This window comes from Salvelinus sp. IW2-2015, linkage group LG16 (genome assembly GCF_002910315.2).
Source record: "Salvelinus sp. IW2-2015 linkage group LG16, ASM291031v2, whole genome shotgun sequence".
Classification (NCBI taxonomy): Eukaryota; Metazoa; Chordata; class Actinopteri; order Salmoniformes; family Salmonidae; genus Salvelinus; species Salvelinus sp. IW2-2015.
Genome location: NC_036856.1, coordinates 28,410,352 through 28,430,647, shown reverse-complemented (window position 1 = coordinate 28,430,647; position 20,296 = coordinate 28,410,352). Strand labels below are relative to the sequence as shown.

General features: G+C 42.3%; 1 protein-coding gene across 4 annotated transcripts in view; it reads right to left on the bottom strand.

The window, feature by feature from the left end:
* Positions 1-20,296, bottom strand: part of LOC111975342 (volume-regulated anion channel subunit LRRC8C) — a 45,925-nt gene that overhangs the window by 12,936 nt on the left and 12,693 nt on the right. For 2 of the 4 annotated variants that reach the window (XM_024003572.3, XM_024003575.2), the window contains exon 2: positions 4,799-4,941. In XM_024003572.3, coding sequence (XP_023859340.1) covers positions 4,799-4,936 — 138 coding nt within the window. In that variant the 5' untranslated portion in view covers positions 4,937-4,941. Of the gene's footprint in view, positions 1-4,798; positions 4,945-14,093; positions 14,220-20,296 lie in introns of those variants that run through there. The other 2 variants (XM_024003573.2, XM_024003574.2) reach the window with 2 other exon arrangements.

The window sequence follows — 20,296 nt, the reverse complement described above, 5'->3', positions numbered from 1 at the left end:
ACTSTCACGACTTCCACCGAAGTCGGTCCCTCTCCTTGTTCGGGCGGTGTTCGGCGGTCGACATCACCGATCTTCTAGCCATCCCTGATCCATTTTTCATTTTCCATTGGTTTTGTCTTGTCTTCCTTCACACCTGGTTCCAATCCCATCAATTACATGTTGTGTATTTAACCCTCTGTTTCCCATCATGTCCTTGTCGGAGATTGTTTGTTTGTATGTTTGTGTATTTTGTATTGGTGTGCGACGGGTTCTTGTACCCACTTTTATTTATCTTGTAATTTTGGTTATGGAGTTTTGTTAAGTCTATTAAACAAGTCCATTTATACCAAGTTCGATTCTCCTGCGCCTGACTTCCCTGCCACCTACACACACGCTATTACAGAATCTCCAACCAGGATATGATGGGAAACAGAGGGTTAAATACACAACATGTAATTGATGGGATTGGAACCAGATGTGAAGGAMGACAAGACAAAACCAATGGAAAATAGATCAGTGATGGCTAGAAGATCGGTGACGTCGACCGCCGAACACCGTCCGAACAAGGAGAGGGACCGACTTCGGCGGAAGTCCTTGACAATAACTATGCACTCTCCTCAAACAATTGCATGGTATTCTTTCATTGTAATAGCTGCTGTAAATTAGATAGTGCAGTTAGATTAACACAAATTTAAGCTTTCTACCCATATCAGATATGTCTATGTCCTGGGAAATGTTCTTGTTACTTACAACCTCATGATAATCACATTAGCCTACGTTAGCTCAACCGTCCTGTGGAGGGGACACCGATCCCATACAGGTTATATATAGGTTACATGGGCCTATAMATTTCAATCATATTGAAATAAATTCTACAGTATGTTCAATCAATTGAGTTCTATTTTGACAATAGGCTACTGTCTATAATTTATGACTCAGTGTATTGCATGTGTAACATGTGCACAAGGATGTGCCCAATCGGTAATTTAGCGCATTCTTATTAGGTAAGCATTATAAGCCGCCTCAATATTTGAAGCCATATGTGGTAATATCTCTAGGAGCTGATCCGTCATCAGTATTGCAGCGTAATTCTAATGTTATGGGAAAATTTRAATGGAGTAAGCTGATTCGAGAGCAGCGCTGCTTTTCTTTTGGTCTTATCAGTATCGACACATGGTCTAACGACACATTTAGCGAATATTCTCTCTACGTGGTGTTTGGGAAATGCATGTTACATCTTCACCTGTTGTAGGAATGATGCATCGTTAAAACACTCGTAAGCCTAAGTTCCATTGTTATCAGGAAACCAGGCCATGTCTCATTTTCTGCTCTGACGTCACTGGTAGMGATGTGACTCAGACAGGAAATAACCAATTAGTGCTTTAGCCAACCGCAGACTGAAGAGGGAGACACTCACTCTAATGCAATACTGTACCAAAAAAATAATTTGTTATGCTTTGACCTGCCATTGCATCTTTTATAAACACTTAAAACATATAGATATTTTTTTCTTTTGAAATCATAGATGAATCATGGACCCAAGTTGTGGTGATGTAATTACAGTGASAAAAACAAAAWAWAWWTTTTTTCTTCTTCAGCGTCGAAAGGTTTTACATAGATCCAGATCAGTGTGGTTTATGGGACAGAGGAAATTAGGCTCATGATTGTGCTGCACCAGTACAGGGCAGGAAAGGAGAAACACAGTCGGGCCTGCTGAGTATAATCTCTGGAGAGAGGAGCAGCAGAAATATTTATTTCTATATATACTCTCTATCTCTCTCTCTCTCTCTCAATCTCTCCTCTTGCTCACTTTCTCTCACTCTCACTATCCCTTTCCCTCTCACTCTCTCCCCTTGCTTACTCTCACTCCTTCTCCTGCTCTGTCTCTCTGCCCTCCCTCCTTCTCTCCCTATATGTGGTAGCTAGTGTGTAGAGCTATTCATTGGCTTCTCTCTGTTATAATGTCCCTTTGGCCGAGCCAGTGTTAACCTTCACTAATCTAAACTCAGACACACAGTCCCATAAAGGCAGGAAATGTATTAATTAGAGCTAGTACACTGTCTTATTTGACAAGGCTGCAGTTCGCCAATATAAACGGATGGAAGTTATCACATGGGTGGTGTTTTGAMAAACTGGTCCCAGGCAGTGGTGTAAAGTACTTAAGCAGTACTTTAAAGTATTTTTTACTTAAGTAATTTTTTGGAGTATCTGTACTTTACTTTACTATTTATATTTTTGTCAACTTTTACTTTTTCTCCACTACATTCCAAAGAAAATAATGTACTTTCTACTCCATACATTTTCCTTGACGCCCAAAAATACTCATTACATTTTGAATGCTTAGCAGGACAGGAAAATAGTCTAATTCACGCACTTAAAGAGAAAATCCCTGGTCATCCTTACTACATCTGATCTGGTGGACTCACTAAACACGAATGCTTTGTTTGTAAATTATGTCTGAGTGTTGGAGTGTGCCCCTGGCTGACAGTAAAATTAAATTGTGCTGTCTGGTTTGCTTAATAAAAGGGATTTAAAATGGTTTATACTTTTGATACTTAAGTATATTTAAAACCAAATATTTTTTACTTTTACTCAAGTAGGATTTTACTGGGTGACTTTCACTTTTACTTGAGTCATTTTCTATTAATGAATCTTTACTTTTACTCAAGTATGACAATTAGGTACTTTTTCAACCACTGGTCGCAGGGCAATTCGCAAGATGTGGTAAGTGAATCTGTTCCCTCCATTTAGTATGAAATATTACGTTAGGTTACATTATGAATAGAATAGCGATCGTACAATATCATACGAATTAGAGGACGTATAGTCTCAAACATCTTAACCAGTCATTCAAAAACAACGAATTGGATGAGTTAATATAATATACATCTTGGAGAACGTATAGTAGCATACGTCTTTCTCTGAGACCAGGTTGATTGTTGTGTCCTAACAACAAAGGAGCGTTTCGGGGAGAATTTACATTGTCATTAGTTCTCCTAAACACCAAAGGTTTATATAATTTATGTAGCAGGTTAGGTGAATTGGGTTAAAGTTAGAATAAGGGTTAGGGGAAGCTAAAATGCTAGTTGTCCCTGACGTGGCTCGAACACGCAACCTTTCAATAGATAGGGCTTTCATCCTCCCTGACCAACCTCCCTACTGTTGTTTTCTAACTAACCTTTAGTGCATATCATATGTCTTCGAGGTGCTCAGAAATACCAATTGTATGTTTCATGTGGCTCTGAGGCCAGGCTTGTTTTGAAATTGCCCAAAATTAACAAACAGTGAAAGCACCTTTTCTAAACACTCATTCTGTCTTTTTGTAGAGATCCTTCCCCTCAGCTCAAGGGGACAACAGGGGATATTTCTACCCTAACAAAGTTCCTATCAATGGTGTTTGGTGGTTTCAAAAAAGTATTTGTTCTAATCTACAGGGGTTTATATATAGATGGAGCCCCTATGGGCACTGGTCAAAAGTAGGTCACTACTTAGGGAATAGGGTTAATTTGGGACGCAGCCTAGAATCAGCAGATCGAGCTCCACCATCTSCAATTGATCAGAGTGGTGAAGAGAAGTGACAGGTTATGGGCCGCTGGAATCATGACTACATTCCAAATGGCCTCCTATTCTGTATTTATTGCATTACTTTTGACCAGTGCACTTTAGGGAATAGGGTGCCATTTTGGACAAACCCATTTGTTTATGAAGAGGGGGTGGGGCAGGCGAGGTGCCATTTTTGGTGCGCGGTGCAGTGTGTGTTTCCCATGTGTTCCCCATGTGTTTATGAAGAGGAGGTGGGGCAGGTGGGGGGGCCATTTTTGGTGCGCGGTGCAGTCTGTGTGTGTTTCTGTGTGTTTGTGGAGTGCAGAAATTTCTTCCCCTTCCGCTGGTAAACTCCAGCCAGACTGCTGCTTATATGAACCTAACCTCCTCCCCAGGCTTGAATTGACGGGACGTTAAAAAAAATATGAAAATCACCCATCAAAATGAATGTTCTATCACAGCAAACATACTATTTTTGCAGTGCACAATTGATTCTTAGTTCGGGGATATAAAGTTTATATTTGAAAACTTTCTGATTTCCCAAACTCACTTCCTTGTTTAGCACATTCTTTGCTATGCTCGCACATTGAAATCCACAAAGAGGGGGAGGTTCTAGATGGTGCTGGAGTGAAAGATCAGCCAATTAAAACCTGCAGATGTTTTCTCCACGCCTGCCATTGACTGCCATTTAAGCCCCGTTCTGAGGCGCTCTGAAACCAGATGTCTCGCCAGACAGAGCCAGCTGGTGGGTGAGATTAACATGAACCCAACATTGGGTTGTTTGTCACTGCAGGACCGGCCACAATAAAAGGTCTAGAGCTGTCACCCTAATTACTTCTTATTTACCATTTATTTTAATATCTGCTATTCAGCAAGTCACTTTAAAGACTTGATTTAACCATTTCAACATATCTCTAATTATATCTAGGTGGTACTAGCAGATAAAGTAAACATAATATATGCTATAAAAACATGACTGTACTATACACAGAACATAAGGCAGACTATGTGAACTACAAGAGTAAAACTTAAAACTACATAATTACAACCAGAAATCTGAAACATAACATAACTTCAACCAGTTTTGCCCTCTGGGTATAGGCTTATGCTACAAAATGTTTAGAATGTGTATGCACCTCATAGAAACAATTGCTTATTCATACATACTTTTATGGAAGAGATTTTGAAGCTGTCTGATGCTACTGACCTGTCGGGTGCATCCGAACACTCAGATCATTAGCATGACCACACACAGAGAGGTAGTCTGTACACTAACCTGTAGGGTGCATCCGAACACCCCGATCATTAGCATGACCACAGAGAGGTAGTCTGTGAACACATCCCACCAGGGCTTCAGAACCCGGAACTGTGGCTGCTGCTCTGAGAACTGCCGGAACTCCGTCACAGGAATCATGGCTCCTGCTGGGACAGAGCTGACATTGGGATTGTTTGCAAACAATGCATTTGTAAATAAACAATGTATAGCATAAAAATATGTTTAGTCCTTGCGTGCCAGTTATTACAACCATAGCTCCATTTATGAATTTAAGTGTGGTGACATTTCTCCATCCTCATCCCATTGCTTTGGAGCAAACCAAGTGGCAGGGCAGATTTTTCCCCCCAACAAATTAAGGATTTTGCCTTTAAGCCTCCATTTAAATCCCCTTGTCAATTTCCTTGAGGATTCTGACCTATACGTTCAATATGTTCAATATGTCACGTATACTCCCTCTCCGGCCTCGGTCATCGGTCACCTAGGTCATCAGGCTGCTGATTATCCCGCACACCTGTCACCATCGTCAAGCGCACCAGCGCCACATGACACTTTCCTGGACTCCTTCACCTCCTTGATTATCTTCCCTATATCTGTTACTCCCCTTGGTTCTTTCCTCAGGTGTTATTGACTCTATTTCATGTCGGTGTGTTGTTTGAGTTTCGTGTGAAGTGTTTTGTTTATTTTTTAAAAACACTCACCTCCTGTACTTGCTTCCCAACTCTCAGCGCACTCATTACAAATATGGCCAGCTTCTAGACTAGTTTGATAACATTAAAGATTTGACTGTACAACAACCAAACTCAATAAACTGGTGTGATGTATCAATAAACTGAGGCATGATAAAAATAACATGCATGCCTTGCCCACCTGAGGATCTGTCTTTTCCTGTGTTTAGGGGTGCCAAATCCACTTCAGTTAAATCTCGCTGGACTGATTACTTTCATTTTACTCCTGCGACTCTTTCATACTTTTGCTGTCATTTTTTCCTGTTAACGTTACGACCTCGGAAATGTTTAAGTAATGATCTGTCAAGAAAATGGGTTTTGTGGGATACATTGGCTTTCAGTTGAATCTATAAGAACGCTAAAGCTTCGTCTAAGATTAACACACCGTCTCGACACTTACTGTACATCACAAGAAAGAGAAGAAATAACTTTATTTTGATGGGTGTTCATTTGTGTAATTGAAAAAGGTACAATTTAATACAGTTGATACAGTATGTCTACAAATTAGACAGAGCAAGTGTTTGGTAGTTGCAGCCAGGGACTTAGTGGAAGGGTAAATGCCATTTATGCCCCTTTTTATTTGTGAAATTGAATTTACTCACCTTTTTATTTWGTTAATTATCGTTTACCCACATATTATTGCGTTCCGAGCATTTATCAATGGTCTGAACGCTAATATTATTGATCTGAGTTCTAATTACACCTGCCTCTGTGAACGAATGGAATCATGATTCGGTTATGCTTGTTATACTAAAGCGACTGAAATGACTGCAACACTCAAAGAGCTGCAGTTAGTTTCAGAGTGGGTGGCAAGGAATAAGTTAGCCCTAAATATTTTAAAAACTAAAAGCATTGTATTTGGAACAATACACTCACTAAACCCTAAACCTCAACTAAATCTTGTAATAAATCATGTGGAAATTGAGCAGGTTGAGTAACACTAGATTGTAAACTGTCATGGTCAAAACATATTGATGCAGTAGTAGCTAAAATGGGGAGAAGTCTGTCTTTAATAAAGCGATGCTCTGCCTTCTTAACAACACTATCAACAAGGCAGGTCCTACAGGCTCTAGTTTGTCAAACCTTGACTACTGTTCAGTCATGTGGTCAGGTGCCACAAAAAAGGACTTAGGAAAATTGCAATTGGCTCAGAACAGGGCAGCAAGGCTGGCCCTTGGATGTACACAGAGAGCTAATATTAATAATATGCATGTCAAATCTCTCCTGGCTGAAAGTAGAGGAGAGAATGACTTCATCACTACTTTTATTTATGAGAGGTTGAATGCACCGAGCTGTCTGTCTAAACTACTGGCACACAGCTCGGACACCCATGCATACCCCACAAGACATGCCACAAGAGGTCTCTTCACAGTCCCCAAGTCCAGAAGAGACTATACTATGGGAGGCACACAGTACTACATAGAGCCATGACTACATGGAACTCTATTCCATATCAAGTAACTGACGCAAGCAGTAAAATTTGATTTTTAAAAAACTGATAAAAAACACCTTATGGAACAGCGGGAACTGTGAAGCAACACATACATTGGCACAGACACATGCATACACACACACACACACATATACGATAAGATACATACTATACATACACATGGGTTTAGTACTGTAGATACGTGGTAGTGGTAGAGTAGAGGCCTGAGGGCACACAGTCTGTTGTGAAATCGGTGAATGTATTGTAATGTTTTTAAAATGGTATAAACTGCCTTAAGTTTGCTGAACCCCAGGAAGAGTAATGGGGATCCATAGTAAATACAAATACAAATGTTTGCCTGATACCCCCAGATTTGCATTGTTAGCAGCGCATTCATTCACCAACAGAAAACTGCCCACGGCACAGGCCGAGACGTGAAACAAACTACCTCAGCCCAGGCCAAAGCTGGCAAAATGTCCATCGACTCCTGCCTTGTCAACAGATATCCCTCAAAAAATATATCTATATTTCAGTCAGGTGGCTAGCTAGCTAGCTAGTGCAAGGGCTCTAGCTACTGTTAGCCAGATAGCTAGCTAACATTAGCTATAACTAGCTGGCTAGAAGGATGAAGTTAGAACCTAACTTTAAAAGGAGCCTGACCTAAGCAGGAGCAGTTGACTGAAATTAAGATATAATCTTAACAAAAGATAGGATAAATAAATTCTCATAACAGAATAAATTTGCTTTACTATCCAGGTTTCCATCCAATCGTTTTATGCGAGTAAAGTACATGCCGGATAAAAAAAAATTTAATGGCATGTCTGATGGAAACAGTACATTTTTGTTAAAATTTACAAATGTTGACAAAAACAAAATAGCCAGACAAGGTAGTATCTTTTTGTGTGGGTGAAATTAATTATGCGAGAAATGTCAGTGGAAATGCTTTTAATGTGCAAATATTGATATAATAACCATCATATCGAAGTAAACTTGGAGTCACGTGATGACGTGTGGTCCTCCCACTACGAGACGTCTTATAAGGCTAAAGATTAAATAAGTTRTGATTAACTTTACAAGGTGGTGAAAGTGCTAGATGATGAGCTAGATGCTCCTTTCCAATAAACATTGAGGGTCTTATTCTGGTGACATGTTCATCGATGCTTGGCTGCCATTTGACATATAAAATGTTTTTTTTTTAAATGTATTACATTTTATTTGTCACATGCCCCAAATACAACAGGTGTCACCTTAGTGAAATGCTTATTTACGAGCCCCTAACCAACAATGCAGTTTAAAAACAGAGAGAAATAAAAGTAACAAGTAATTAAAGAGCAGCAGTAAAATAACAATAGCGAGACGATGTACAGGGGGGTACTGGTACAGAGTCAATGTGCGGGGGCACCAGTTAGTCGAGGTAATTGAAGTAATATGTACATGTAGGTAGAGTTATTAAAGTGGCTATGCATAGATGATAACAACAGAAAGCAGCAATGGTGTAAAGGGGGGGGGGGGAAATGCAAAAAGTCTGGGTAGCCATTTGATTAGATGTTCAGGAGTGGCTTGGGGGTAGAAGCTGTTTAGAAGCCTCCTGGACCTAGACTTGGCACTCCGGTACCGCTTGCCGTGCGGTAACAGAGAGAACAGTCTATGACTAGGGTGGTTGGAGTCTTTGAAAATATTTAAGGCCTTCCTCTGACACCGCCGGTATAGAGGTCCTGGACGGTAGGAAGCTTTGTCCCAGTGATGTACTGGGCCGTACACACTACCCTCTGTAGTGCCTTGCGGTCGGAGGCTGAGCAGTTGCCATACCAGGCAGTGACACAACCAGTCACGATGCTCTCGATGGTGCAGCTGTAGAACCTTTTGGGGATATGAGGACCCATGCCAAATATTTTCAGTCTCATGAGGGGGAATAGGTTTTGTCGTGCCCTCTTCACGACTGTCTTGGTGTGCTTGGATCATGTTAGTTTGTTGGTGATGTGGACACCAAGGAATTTGAAGCTCTCAACCTGCTCCACTACAGCCCCGTCAATGAGAATGGGGGCGTGCTCTGTCCTCTTTTTTCTGTAGTTCACAATCATCTCCTTTGTCTTGATCACGTTGAGGGAGAGGTTGTTGTCCTGGCACCACATGACCAGGTCTCTGACCTCCTCCCTATAGGCTGTCTCGTCGTTGTCGGTGATCAGGCCTACCACTGTTGTGTCATGGGCAAACTTAATGATGGTGTTGGAGTCGTGACTGGCCATGCAGTCATGAGTGAACAGGGAGTACAGGAGGGGACTGAGCATGCACCCCTGAGGGGCCCCTGTGTTGAGGATCAGCGTGGCGGATGTGTTGTTACCTACTCTTACCACCTGGGGGCCGCCGGTCAGGAAGTCCAGGATCCAGTTGCAGAGGGAGGTGTTTAGTCCCAGGGTCCTTAGCTTAGTGTTGAGCTTTGAGGGCACTATGGTGTTGAATGTTGAGCTGTAGTCAATGAATAGCATTCTCACATAGGTGTTCCTTTTGTCCAGGTGGGAAAGGGCAGTGTGGAGTGCAATATATATTGCATTATCTGTGGATCTGTTGAGTGGTATGCAAATTGGAGTCTAGGGTTTCTGGGATAATGGCGTTGATGTGAGCCATGAACAGCCTTTCAAAGCACTTCATGGCTACAGACGTGAGTGCTACGGGTCGGTAGTCATTTAGGCAGGTTACCTTAGTGTTCTTGGGCACAGGGACTATGGTGGTCTGCTTAAAACATGTTGGTATTACAGACTCGGACAGAGAGAGATTGAAAATGTCAGTGAAGACACTTGCCAGTTGGTCAGCGCATGCTCGTAGTACACGTCCTGGTAATCCATCTGGCCCTGCGGCCTTGTGAATATTGACCTGTTTAAAGGTCTTACATGTATCGGCTGCGGAAAGTGTGATCACACAGTCGTCCGGAACAGCTGGTCCTCTCATGCATGTTTCAGTGTTAGTTTCCTCAAAGCGAGCATAGAAGTAGTTTAGCTCGTCTGGTAGGCTTGAGTCACTGGGCAGCTCTCGGCTGTGCTTCCCTGTGCAGTCTGTAATGGTTTGCAAGCCCTGCAACATCCGACGAGCATCAGAGCCGGTGTAGTACGATTCAATCTTAGTCCTGTATTGACGCTTTGCCTGTTTGATGGTTCGTCGGAGGGCATAGCAGGATTTCTTATAAGCTTCCGGGTTAGAATCCCGTTCCTTGAAAGTGGCAGCTCTAGCCTTTAGCTCAGTGTGGGTGTTGCCTGTAATCCACAGCTTCTGGTTGGGGTATGTGCGTACGGTCACTGTGTGGACGACGTCATCGATGCACTTATTGATGAAGCCAATGACTGATGTGGTGGACTCCTCAATGCCATCGGAGGAATCCCGGAACATGTTCCAGTCTGTGCTAGCAAAACAGTCCTGTAGTTTAGCATCTGCTTCATCTGACCACTTTTTTATTGATCGAGTCGATAGAATTATGGTCAGATTTGCCAAATGGAGGGCGAGGGAGAGCTTTGCATGCGTCTCTGTGTGTCGAGTGAAGGTGGTCCAGAGTTTTTTTCCCCTATGGTTGCACATTTAACATGCTGATAGACATTTGGTAAGACCGATTTAAGTTTCCCTGCATTTAAGTCCCAGGCCACGAGGAACGCCGCCTCTGGGTGAGCATTTTCCTGTTTGCTTATGGCGGAATACAGCTCATTGAGGGCGGCCTTAGTGCCAGCATCGGTCTGTGGTGGTATGTAGACAGCTACGAAAAAATACAGATGAAAACTCTCTAGGTAGATAGTCTGGTCTACAGCTTATCTTGAGATACTCTACCTCAGTCGAGCAAAACCTCGAGGCTTCCTTAGATATCGTGCACCAGCTGTTATTTACAAAAATACATTGTGCTCCGCCCCTTGTCTTACCAGATGCCGCTGTTCTATCCTGCCGATACAGCGTATAACCAGCGCGCTGTATGTTGATAATGTCGTCGTTCAGCCATGACTCCGTGAAGCATAAGATATTACAGTTTTGAATGTTCCATTGGTAGTTTAATCTTCCGCGTAGGCCATCGATTTTATTTTCCAAAGATTGCACGTTGTCTAGCAAAATGGAAGTCAGTGGGGGTTTATTCGATCGTCTACAAATTCTCAGAAGGCAGCCCGCCCTCTGGCCCCTTTTTCTTCGCCTTCACTTCACGCAAACGACAGGGATCTGAGCCTGTTCCCGGGAAAGCAGTAAGTCATTCACGTCAGGCTCGTCAGACTCGTTAAAGGAAAAAAAGGATTCTGCCAGTTTGTGGTGAGTACTCGCAGTTCTGATGTCCAGAAGTTAATTTCGGTCATAAGAGACGGTAGCAGCAACATTATGTACAAAATAAGTTAAAAAATAAGTTACAAACAACGCAAAGAAACAAACAAAAAAACACAATTGGATAGGAACACCTAAAACGTCAGCCTTCTTCTCTGGTGCCATCTTTATGAGAATTATTTATCTTATCAAACATACTGTATTAAAATGTTGTATTCTATACCCATCTCACTCTTTTGTCCATGATAATCTCATTACGGCTATATGTGCGCTCTAGCTAACAACATGCAGATAGAGTACTTTATCTGCACCCTGCCGCACTGTTGGCTAGAGCACACGCGCCAATACCAGAGTGGGCACACTCGCTATATAGCACAATTTTTTCACGAAAACCATCAGTAGAGTTGAAAATGCAATGGAAACCTATTTAACTTGTATTTATTATTCGTTACATGGGAATTTAACTGTAAACAGTATTTTTATGTGCAGTACGTCATCACACACATGCGCATATTGTTTTAATGCAGATTTTAGAATATTCTCATGAAAATCTGTCGCCATTTGGATGGAAACCTAGCTACAGAGAGTAGTGAGACAGACAGTGGTGAGGCAGGCTGCAATGCAGGAGGCAAAGAAGACACAGAGAGAGGATGCAAGCAGAGAGAGAGAGGTTAGTAGTACAGGGTTTCCTAGCTTGAGGGGTCCCCTGAAATATATATAGGGACCCTGGAGAGATTTTTTTATCTTAAATAACAGATAAAAATGTTGTATTCTATACCTATGTGAAGAGAAACAAATTATTAGAGTCAACTAAGGGCCTTTTACACTGTTAGAATGCACTTTTATGCCATTATGTTTTGGGACAGCATGTGGGGCCTAACATTTATTGAAATATAAAGACAATTTAAATAAAAAAGACAATTCAATATTATTCTTAAATATATAAAAATCTATTGAAAAAAAAAACTGTTTTACAGAGAGTAGTGACACAGACAGTGGTGAGGCAGACAGTGGTGATGCTGAGGCAGGCTGCAATGCAGGAGGAAGCAGAGAAGACACAGAGAGAGGAAGCAAGCAGATAGAGGTCACAGTGGTACCCAAACATGGGTCCGGGGACCCATGTGGTGTCCCCTGAAATTTAAATGGGGTCCCATTAGTCCCATTATTTCAGCTTTAATTTCTTTCATCACATTCCCAGTGGGTCAGAAGTTTACATACACTCAATTAGTATTTGGTAGAACTGCCTTTAAATTGTTTAACCTGGGTCAAACATTTCGGGCAGCCTTCCACAAGCTTCCCACAATAACTTGGGTGAATTTTGGCCCATTCCTCCTGACAAAGATGGTATAACTGAGTCAGGTTTGTAGGCCTCCTTGCTCSCACATGCTTTTTCAGTTCTGCCCACAAATTTTCTGTAGGATTCAGGTCAGGGCTTTGTGATGGCCCCTCCAATACCTTGACTTTGCTGTCCTTAAGCCACAACTTTGGAAGTATGCTTGGGATCATTGTCCATTTGGAAGACCCATTTGCGACCAAGCTTTAACTTCCTGACTGATGTCCTGAGAAGTTGCTTCAATATATCCACATAATTGTCTACCCTCATGATGCCATCTATTTTGTGAAGTGCACCAGTCCCTCCTGCAGCAAAGCACCTCCACAACATGATGCTGCCACCCCCATGCTTCACAGTTGGGATGGTGTTCTTCGGAGTGCAATCCTCCCCCTTTTTACTCCAAACATAACGATGGTCATTATGGCCAAACAGTTCTATTTTTGTTTCATCAGACCAGAGGACATTTCTCCAAAAAGTATGATCTTTGTCCCCATATGCAGTTGCAAACCGTAGTCTGGCTTTTTTATGGCAGTTTGGAGCAGTGGCTTCTTCCTTGCTGAGCGGCCTTTCAGGTTATGTCGATATAGGACTTGTTTTACTGTGGATATAGATGCTTTTCTACCTGTTTCCCCCAGCATATTCACGAGGTCCTTTGCTGTTGTTCTGGGATTGATTTGCACTTTTCGCACCAAAGTACGTTAATCTCTAGGAGACAGAACGCGTCTCCTTCCTGAGTGGTATGACGGCTGCGTGGTCCCATGGTGTTTATACTTGCGTACTATTGTTTGTACAGATGAACGTGGTACCTTCAGACATTTGGATATTGCTCCCAAGGATGAACTAAACTTGTGGAGGTCTACAATTGTTTTCTGAGGTCTTGGCTGATTTCTTTTGAATTTCCCACAGGTACACCCCCAATTGACTCAAATGATGTCAATTAGCCTATCATAAGCTTCTAAAGCCATGACATCATTTTCTGAAATTTTCCAAGCTGTTTAAAGGCACAGTCAACTTAGTGTATGTGAACTTCTGACCCACTGGAATTGTGATACAGTGAATTATAAGTGAAATAATCTGTCTGTAAACAATTGTTGGAAAAATGACTTGTGTCATGCGCAAAGTAGATGTCCTAACCGACTTGCCAAAACTATAGTTTACTAACTTCTTATGGGCAGGTGGGATGGTAGTGTGCCACCTGGCCAACACCCAGTGAAATTGCAGAGCGCGAAATTCAAGCTTTATTTAAGCTTTATTTTGATGTATTACACTTGTGATTTTATGAAAGTTAAATATTTATAATTCTGTAGTTTGAATTGTACCTTAAGCGGAAGCAAGCAGAATGAAACAGGGATGGACCTACCTGAATTTGTCTAAGAGAAACTCGTTTGGCTTTGTTTGCTTCCATTTGGTTCTTAAACGGTAAACGGTTTCCATAATGACTACACCCCCGTAGACCTACTGGCTGGCCTAAACATAAACAAGCAGTTTTCAATACACCCACACCCAGCAAAGTCCACTTACTATGTCATGGACGCACGCAYTAACACTAGCGTGTGTTGTCAGAGTCCAGGGCTTCAGGAAAAAGGTTAGTTGGTTGTGGCCCAGCTGTTGGTGTGCAGGGCAGAGGTTTATAAGAGAGCTCCTCACTCTGCCACTGCTTGCTGAAGACTGAGAGAAAGTGGCAGGAATTGGGTATCTGTGACCCCAGATGACTGGCTGTGATTGGCTGACCCCACAGTTGAATAAGGCAATCCTAACAACCTGGCCTGGCAACAGAGGTGTGAAGTGCAAGTTTATGGCCCCTTAGGCTCCAGTGGGGGTGGGGGTCTACTTTGTGCAGTTAGAAGTCCCAAAGTTGTGCCTCTTTGTCCCAGTTTCTCTCTATGTCCTCTCTCTCTCTCTTTTCCTCCCTCACTCTCTCTCTCTCTCTTTCTGGTCACCTTCAGCAATCTGCTTATTACGGGTATCACTCTGAAATCTATCCATATTTTTTCCCTCCAGGATTTTGGGAATGAAGCACTTTAATATCTACTTCCCTGGAGTCAGATGAACTTGTGGATACCATTTGTATGTCTCTGCGTGCAATTTGAAGGAAGTTGATAACTAGCATTAGCACAATTGCTAACTAGCATTAGCGCAATGACTGGAAGTATATGGAAACTGCTAGTATGCTAATAGATACCATAAACGTCTAGTCATTGTGCTAACGCTAGTTAGCATTGGCCCGCGAAATGAACTTCCTTCATACTGGATGCAGAGAAAAATGGTATCCATGAGTTCATTTGACTCTGGGGAAGTAGATAAAGGGATCCATTGCCAAAATCCCAAAGTATTCCTTTCGAAACAAATAGTCCAACCATATAATGTGCAATTTACTGTATAAAGTCCATTATGTCAGAGTGTCCTAAGTTTCAGCTTAAAGCTGCAATATGTAACTTTAAGATGACAGACCAAATTCACATAGAAACGTGAGTTATAGATCTTCACATTAAAGTCTATGAAGCGGTAGATCTGTTCTATGTGCACTATTTCTATGCATCCTRTTTTTAAGTTCAGTTTTTTTATCTTTTACTTTCGTTTTTTATACCAGCTTTAAACAGCTAAAAATAAAATATTATATTTTGGGTTATTGCAGCGGTTTACATGGTACAATGATTCTCTACACTTGTTTTGTCACAGAAACTGAAATAAGGTGAACTATTAGAATTTTAGCAACCAGGAAATGACAATTTCTCCATATTGCACTTTTAACTGCAGGAAATGCAATACACAACTGACTGATTTTTTAGACAGGAGTTCCATAGAAGGATGCCTTTCTTTGGAAAGTTCTGACTCACGGGAATTAACATGATTCTACTCTGTCCGCAYTTTAGTGCACAAGTAAAACAATACAACTCAGAATAGAAACCCACTGGGCACAAACTGGTTGAGTCAATGTCATTTCAACAATACAATTCAATGTGATGACATTGAATCAAAGTGATTGGATATTTTTTTCATCCATTTCTACCCTAAATCCAATGAGATGGTTAACATATTTGTTTATTTCACTTTAAATTTGCGTTCGTTGACAACTCAAATGTACAGTGCATTTGTGAAAGTATTCTGATCCCTTGACTTTTTCCACATTTTGTTACATTAGAGCCTTATTCTAAAATGGACTATGCGTTGTGCAGACCTCACTACCCTCTGGAGAGCCTTGCGGTTGTGGGCGGAGCATTTGCCGTACTAGGCGGTGATACAGCCCGACAGGATGCTCTCGATTATGCATCTGTAAAAGTTTGTGAGTGTTTTTGGTGACAAGCCAAATTTCTTCAGCCTCCTGAGGTTGAAGAGGCGCTGTTGCCCATTCTTCACCAGGCTGTCTGTGTGGGTGGACCATTTCAGTTTGTCCGTGATGTGTATGCCGAGGAACTTAAAACTTTCCACCTTCTCCACTACTGTCCCATCGATGTGGATAGGGGGGTGCTCCCTCTGCTGTTTCCTGAAGTCCACAATCATCTCCTTTGTTTTGTTGATGTTGAGTGTGAGGATATTTTCCTGACACCACACTCTGAGAGCCCTCACCTCCTCCATGTAGGCCGTCTCATCGTTGTTGGTAATCAAGCCTACCACTGTAGTGTTGTCTGCAAACTTGATGATTGAGTTGGAGGCGTGCATGGCCACGCAGTCATGGGTGAACAGGGAGTACAGGAGAGGGCTGAGAACACACCCTTGTGAGGCTCCAGTGTTGAGGATCAGCAGGGTGGAGATATTGTTTCCTACCCTTACCTCCTGGGKGCGTCTCGTCAGAAAGTCCAGGACCCAGTTGCACAGGGCGGGGTCGAGACCCAGGGTCTCGAGCTTAATGACGAGTTTGGAAGGTACTATGGTGTTAAATCCTGATCTGTAGTCGATGAACAGCATTCTTACATAGGTATTCCTCTTGTCCAGATGGGTTAGGGCAGTGTGCAGTGTGATTGCGTCGTCTGTGGACCTATTGGGGCGGTAAGCAAATTGGAGTGGATCTAGGGTGTCAGGTAGGGTGGAGGTGATATGATCCTTGACTAGTCTCTCAAAGCACTTCATGATGACGGAAGTGAGTGCTACGGGGCGATAGTCGTTTAGCTCAGTTACCTTAGCCTTCTTGGGAACAGGAACAATGGTGGCCCTATTGAAGCATGTGGGAACAGCAGATTGGGATAGGAATTGATTGAATATGTCCGTAAACACACCAGCCAGCTGGTCTGCACATGCTCTGAGGACACGGCTAGGGATGCCGTCTGGGCTGGCAGGGTTAACGCGTTTAAATGTTTTACTCACGTTGGCTGCGGTGGAGAGTCTGCAGGATTTGGTAGCGGGCCGTGTCGGTGGCACTGTATTGTCCTCAAAGCGAGCAAAGAAGTTGTTTAGTTTGTCGGGGAGCAACACATCGTGGTCCGCCACGTGGCTGGTTTTCTTTTTGTAGTCCGTGATTGACTGTAGACCCTGCCACATACCTCTCGTGTCTGAGTCGTTGAATTGCAACTCTACTTTGTCTCTATACTGAAGCTTAGCTTGTTTGATTGCCTTGCGGAGGGAATAGCTACACTGTTTGTATTCGGTCATGTTTCCGGTTGCCTTACTCTGATTAAAAGCAGTGGTTCGTGCTTTCAGTTTTGCGCGAATGCTGCCATCAATCCACGGTTTCTGGTTGGGGAAGGTTTTAATTGTCGCCGTGGCWACAACATCACGGATGCACTTGCTAATAAACTCGCTCATTGAATCAGCGTATACATGAAATTTGTTGTCCTACGCTATCCGGAACATATCCCTGTCCACGTGATCGAAGCAATCTTGAAGCGTGGAATCATATTGGTCGGACCAGTGTTGAACAGACCTGAGCACGGGCGTTTCCTGTTTTAGTTTCTGTCTGTAGGCTGGGAGCAACAAAATGGAGTCGTGGTCAGATTTGCCGAAAGGAGGGCGAGGGAGGGCTTTGTATGCGTCGCGGAAGTTAGACTAACAATGATCCAGAATTTTTTCAGCCCGGATCGCGCATTCGATATGCTGATATAATTTAGGGAGCCTTGTTTTCAGATTAGCCTTGTTAAAATCCCCAGCGACAATAAATGCAGCCTCAGGATATGTGGTTTCCAGTTTACATAGAGTCCAATGAAGTTCTTTCAGGGCAGTCGAGGTGTCTGCTTGGGGGGGATGTACACGACTGTGATTATAATCGAAGAGAATTCTCTTGGTAGATAATGCTGTTGATAATGCATTTGATTGTAAGGAATTCTAGGTCAGGTGAACAAAAGGACTTTAGTTCCTGTAGGTTGTTATGACTACACCACAACTCGTTATTCATAAGGCATACACCCCCTCCCTTCTTCTTACCAGAGAGATGTTTGTTTCTGTCGGCGCGATGCGTGAAGAAACCAGGTGGCTGTACCGACTCTGATAACGTATCCCGAGTGAGCCATGTTTCCGTGAAACAGAGAATGTTACAATCTCTGATGTCTCTCTGGAAGGCAACCCTTGCTCGGATTTCGTCTGCCTTGTTGTCAAGAGACTGGACATTGGCTAGTAGTATACTCGGGAGCGGTGGGTAATGTGCCCGTCTACAGAGCCTGACCAGAAGACCGCTCCGTCTGCCCCTTCTGCGGTGCCATTGTTTTGGGTCACCTGCTGGGATCAGATCCATTGTCCTGGGTGGTGGACCAAACAGATGATCCGTTTCGGGAAAGTCGTATTCCTGGTCGTAATGTTGGTAAATTGACGTTGCTCTTATATCCAATAGTTCCTCCCGGCTGTATGTAATAAGTCTTAAGATTTCCTGGGGTAACAGTGTAAGAAATAATACATTAAAACCTCTCTAGGATAGGGGGCAGCAAATTCACTATTGGATAAATAGCGTGCCCAATTTCAACTTCCTTCTACTCATCCCCAGAATATAAGATATGCATATTAGTAGATTTGGATAGAAAACACTCTGAAGTTTCTAAAACTGTTTGAATCATATCTGTAAGTATAACAGAACTTATGTAGCAGGCAAAACCAGGAGGACTAACCATAAAAATAAAATAAAAATTAAGTCACTGTCTGTTCAATGAGTTTCATTGGAATACTGGATTTCTAATCACTCTTTTTTCAGTTCCCACCGCTTCCCGTCCCACATATCCTAGAGAAGTTAAAAAAACAAAATACTGCATAGTTTCCTAAGAACGCGAAGCGAGGCGGCCATCTCTGTCTGCGCCGGATACAATCATAGCCATCACTCTGGTTGTAATTCCGATAGTGTCCACAAGATGGCAGCAGTGTATGTGCAAAGTTTCAGATGGATAACTTGAAGTCCCCAGGTACATTAGTGCAAATCATGAAGGAGACATTCGCATTCATATTCCATTTTTCCGCAAGAATATTGTCAAATCTGTATACTTGGACTTTGATTTAGCTTTCCAAGTATTAGTAGCCATATTATAAGTTCAACATTTGCAAAACAACCAGTTTTCATAACTTCAGAACTCTGAATATCCTCATAATGTCCAAAATAAAAAGGCATGCTGTCGTACAAGGTTAGAAGCTACATTTTACGACTTATACATGGTTTACGGATACTCCCGTGAAGCCCAGCGCATTGGCTATCTAGCTAGCTTTGTTTGATAAAGATACAGTCGTTCAAGTGATGGCCGCCCGTGTCATCGGCGTGCCATGAAGGTGTCGCTCTCTGACCAAATATGATGTCCTATAGGATATACTATACCCCTAATGAATAAGTGAAGTCTTGTTACCTTCTAGGATCTCAGAGGAATAGATACGAACATGATTTGTCTCTTTGAAACAACGTTTAGGGTGAGATTTTCACAGATTCCTTTCTTTGCAAATTGAACGAGTGGAAATACAAAATCAATCGTGCATGCTATATGGACCTTTTTAGGATATGAAAAATGATTTTATCTAACAAAACGACACTTAATGTTATCTCTGGGACCCTTTGGATGATAAATCAGAGCAAGATTTCAGAATGTAAGTACACATTTCACCTTCAGAGGTGAATTTATCAAACCTATCGTGGTGAAAAAACAGTTTTGTTGTTAGGAGCTCTCCTCAAACAATAGCATGGCATTTTTTCCCCTAGATAATAGCTACTGTAAATTGTACAGTGCAGTTATATTAACAAGAATTTAAGCTTTCAGCCGATATAAGACACTTCTATGTACAGACATTTGTTGTTACTCTAAAATCAGCAATCTTGACATAACGCGCTGAATGATTTACAACTGTCCCGTTGACGGGACGCTGATCCTTAATTAAGTATGATGCTACAAGCTTGGCACAGCAGAGAATCTTGTTTTTCATGGTCTGAGAGTCCTTTAGGTGCTTTTTGGCAACCTCCAAGTGGCCTGTCATGTGCCTTTCATTGAGGAGTGGCATCCATCTGGCCACTCTACATTAAAGCACTGATTGGTGGAGTGCTGCAGAATGGTTGTCCTTCTGGAAGCTTCTCTAATCTCAAAATGATGGCAGCCATTGTTTTCTTGGGGACCTTCAATGCTGCAGACATTTTTTGGTACTCTTCCCCAGGTCTGTGCCTTGACACAATCCTGTCTCGGAGCTCTACGGACCATTCCTTCAACCTCATGGCTTGGTTTTTGCTCTGACATGCACTGTCGACTGTGGGATCTGTAAAATGGTATAGAATCAGCTTGATCCCCTCTGTCGAAGAAGCGTGGACTTCCTTTTTTGAAATTTTCATTGGTATTTTT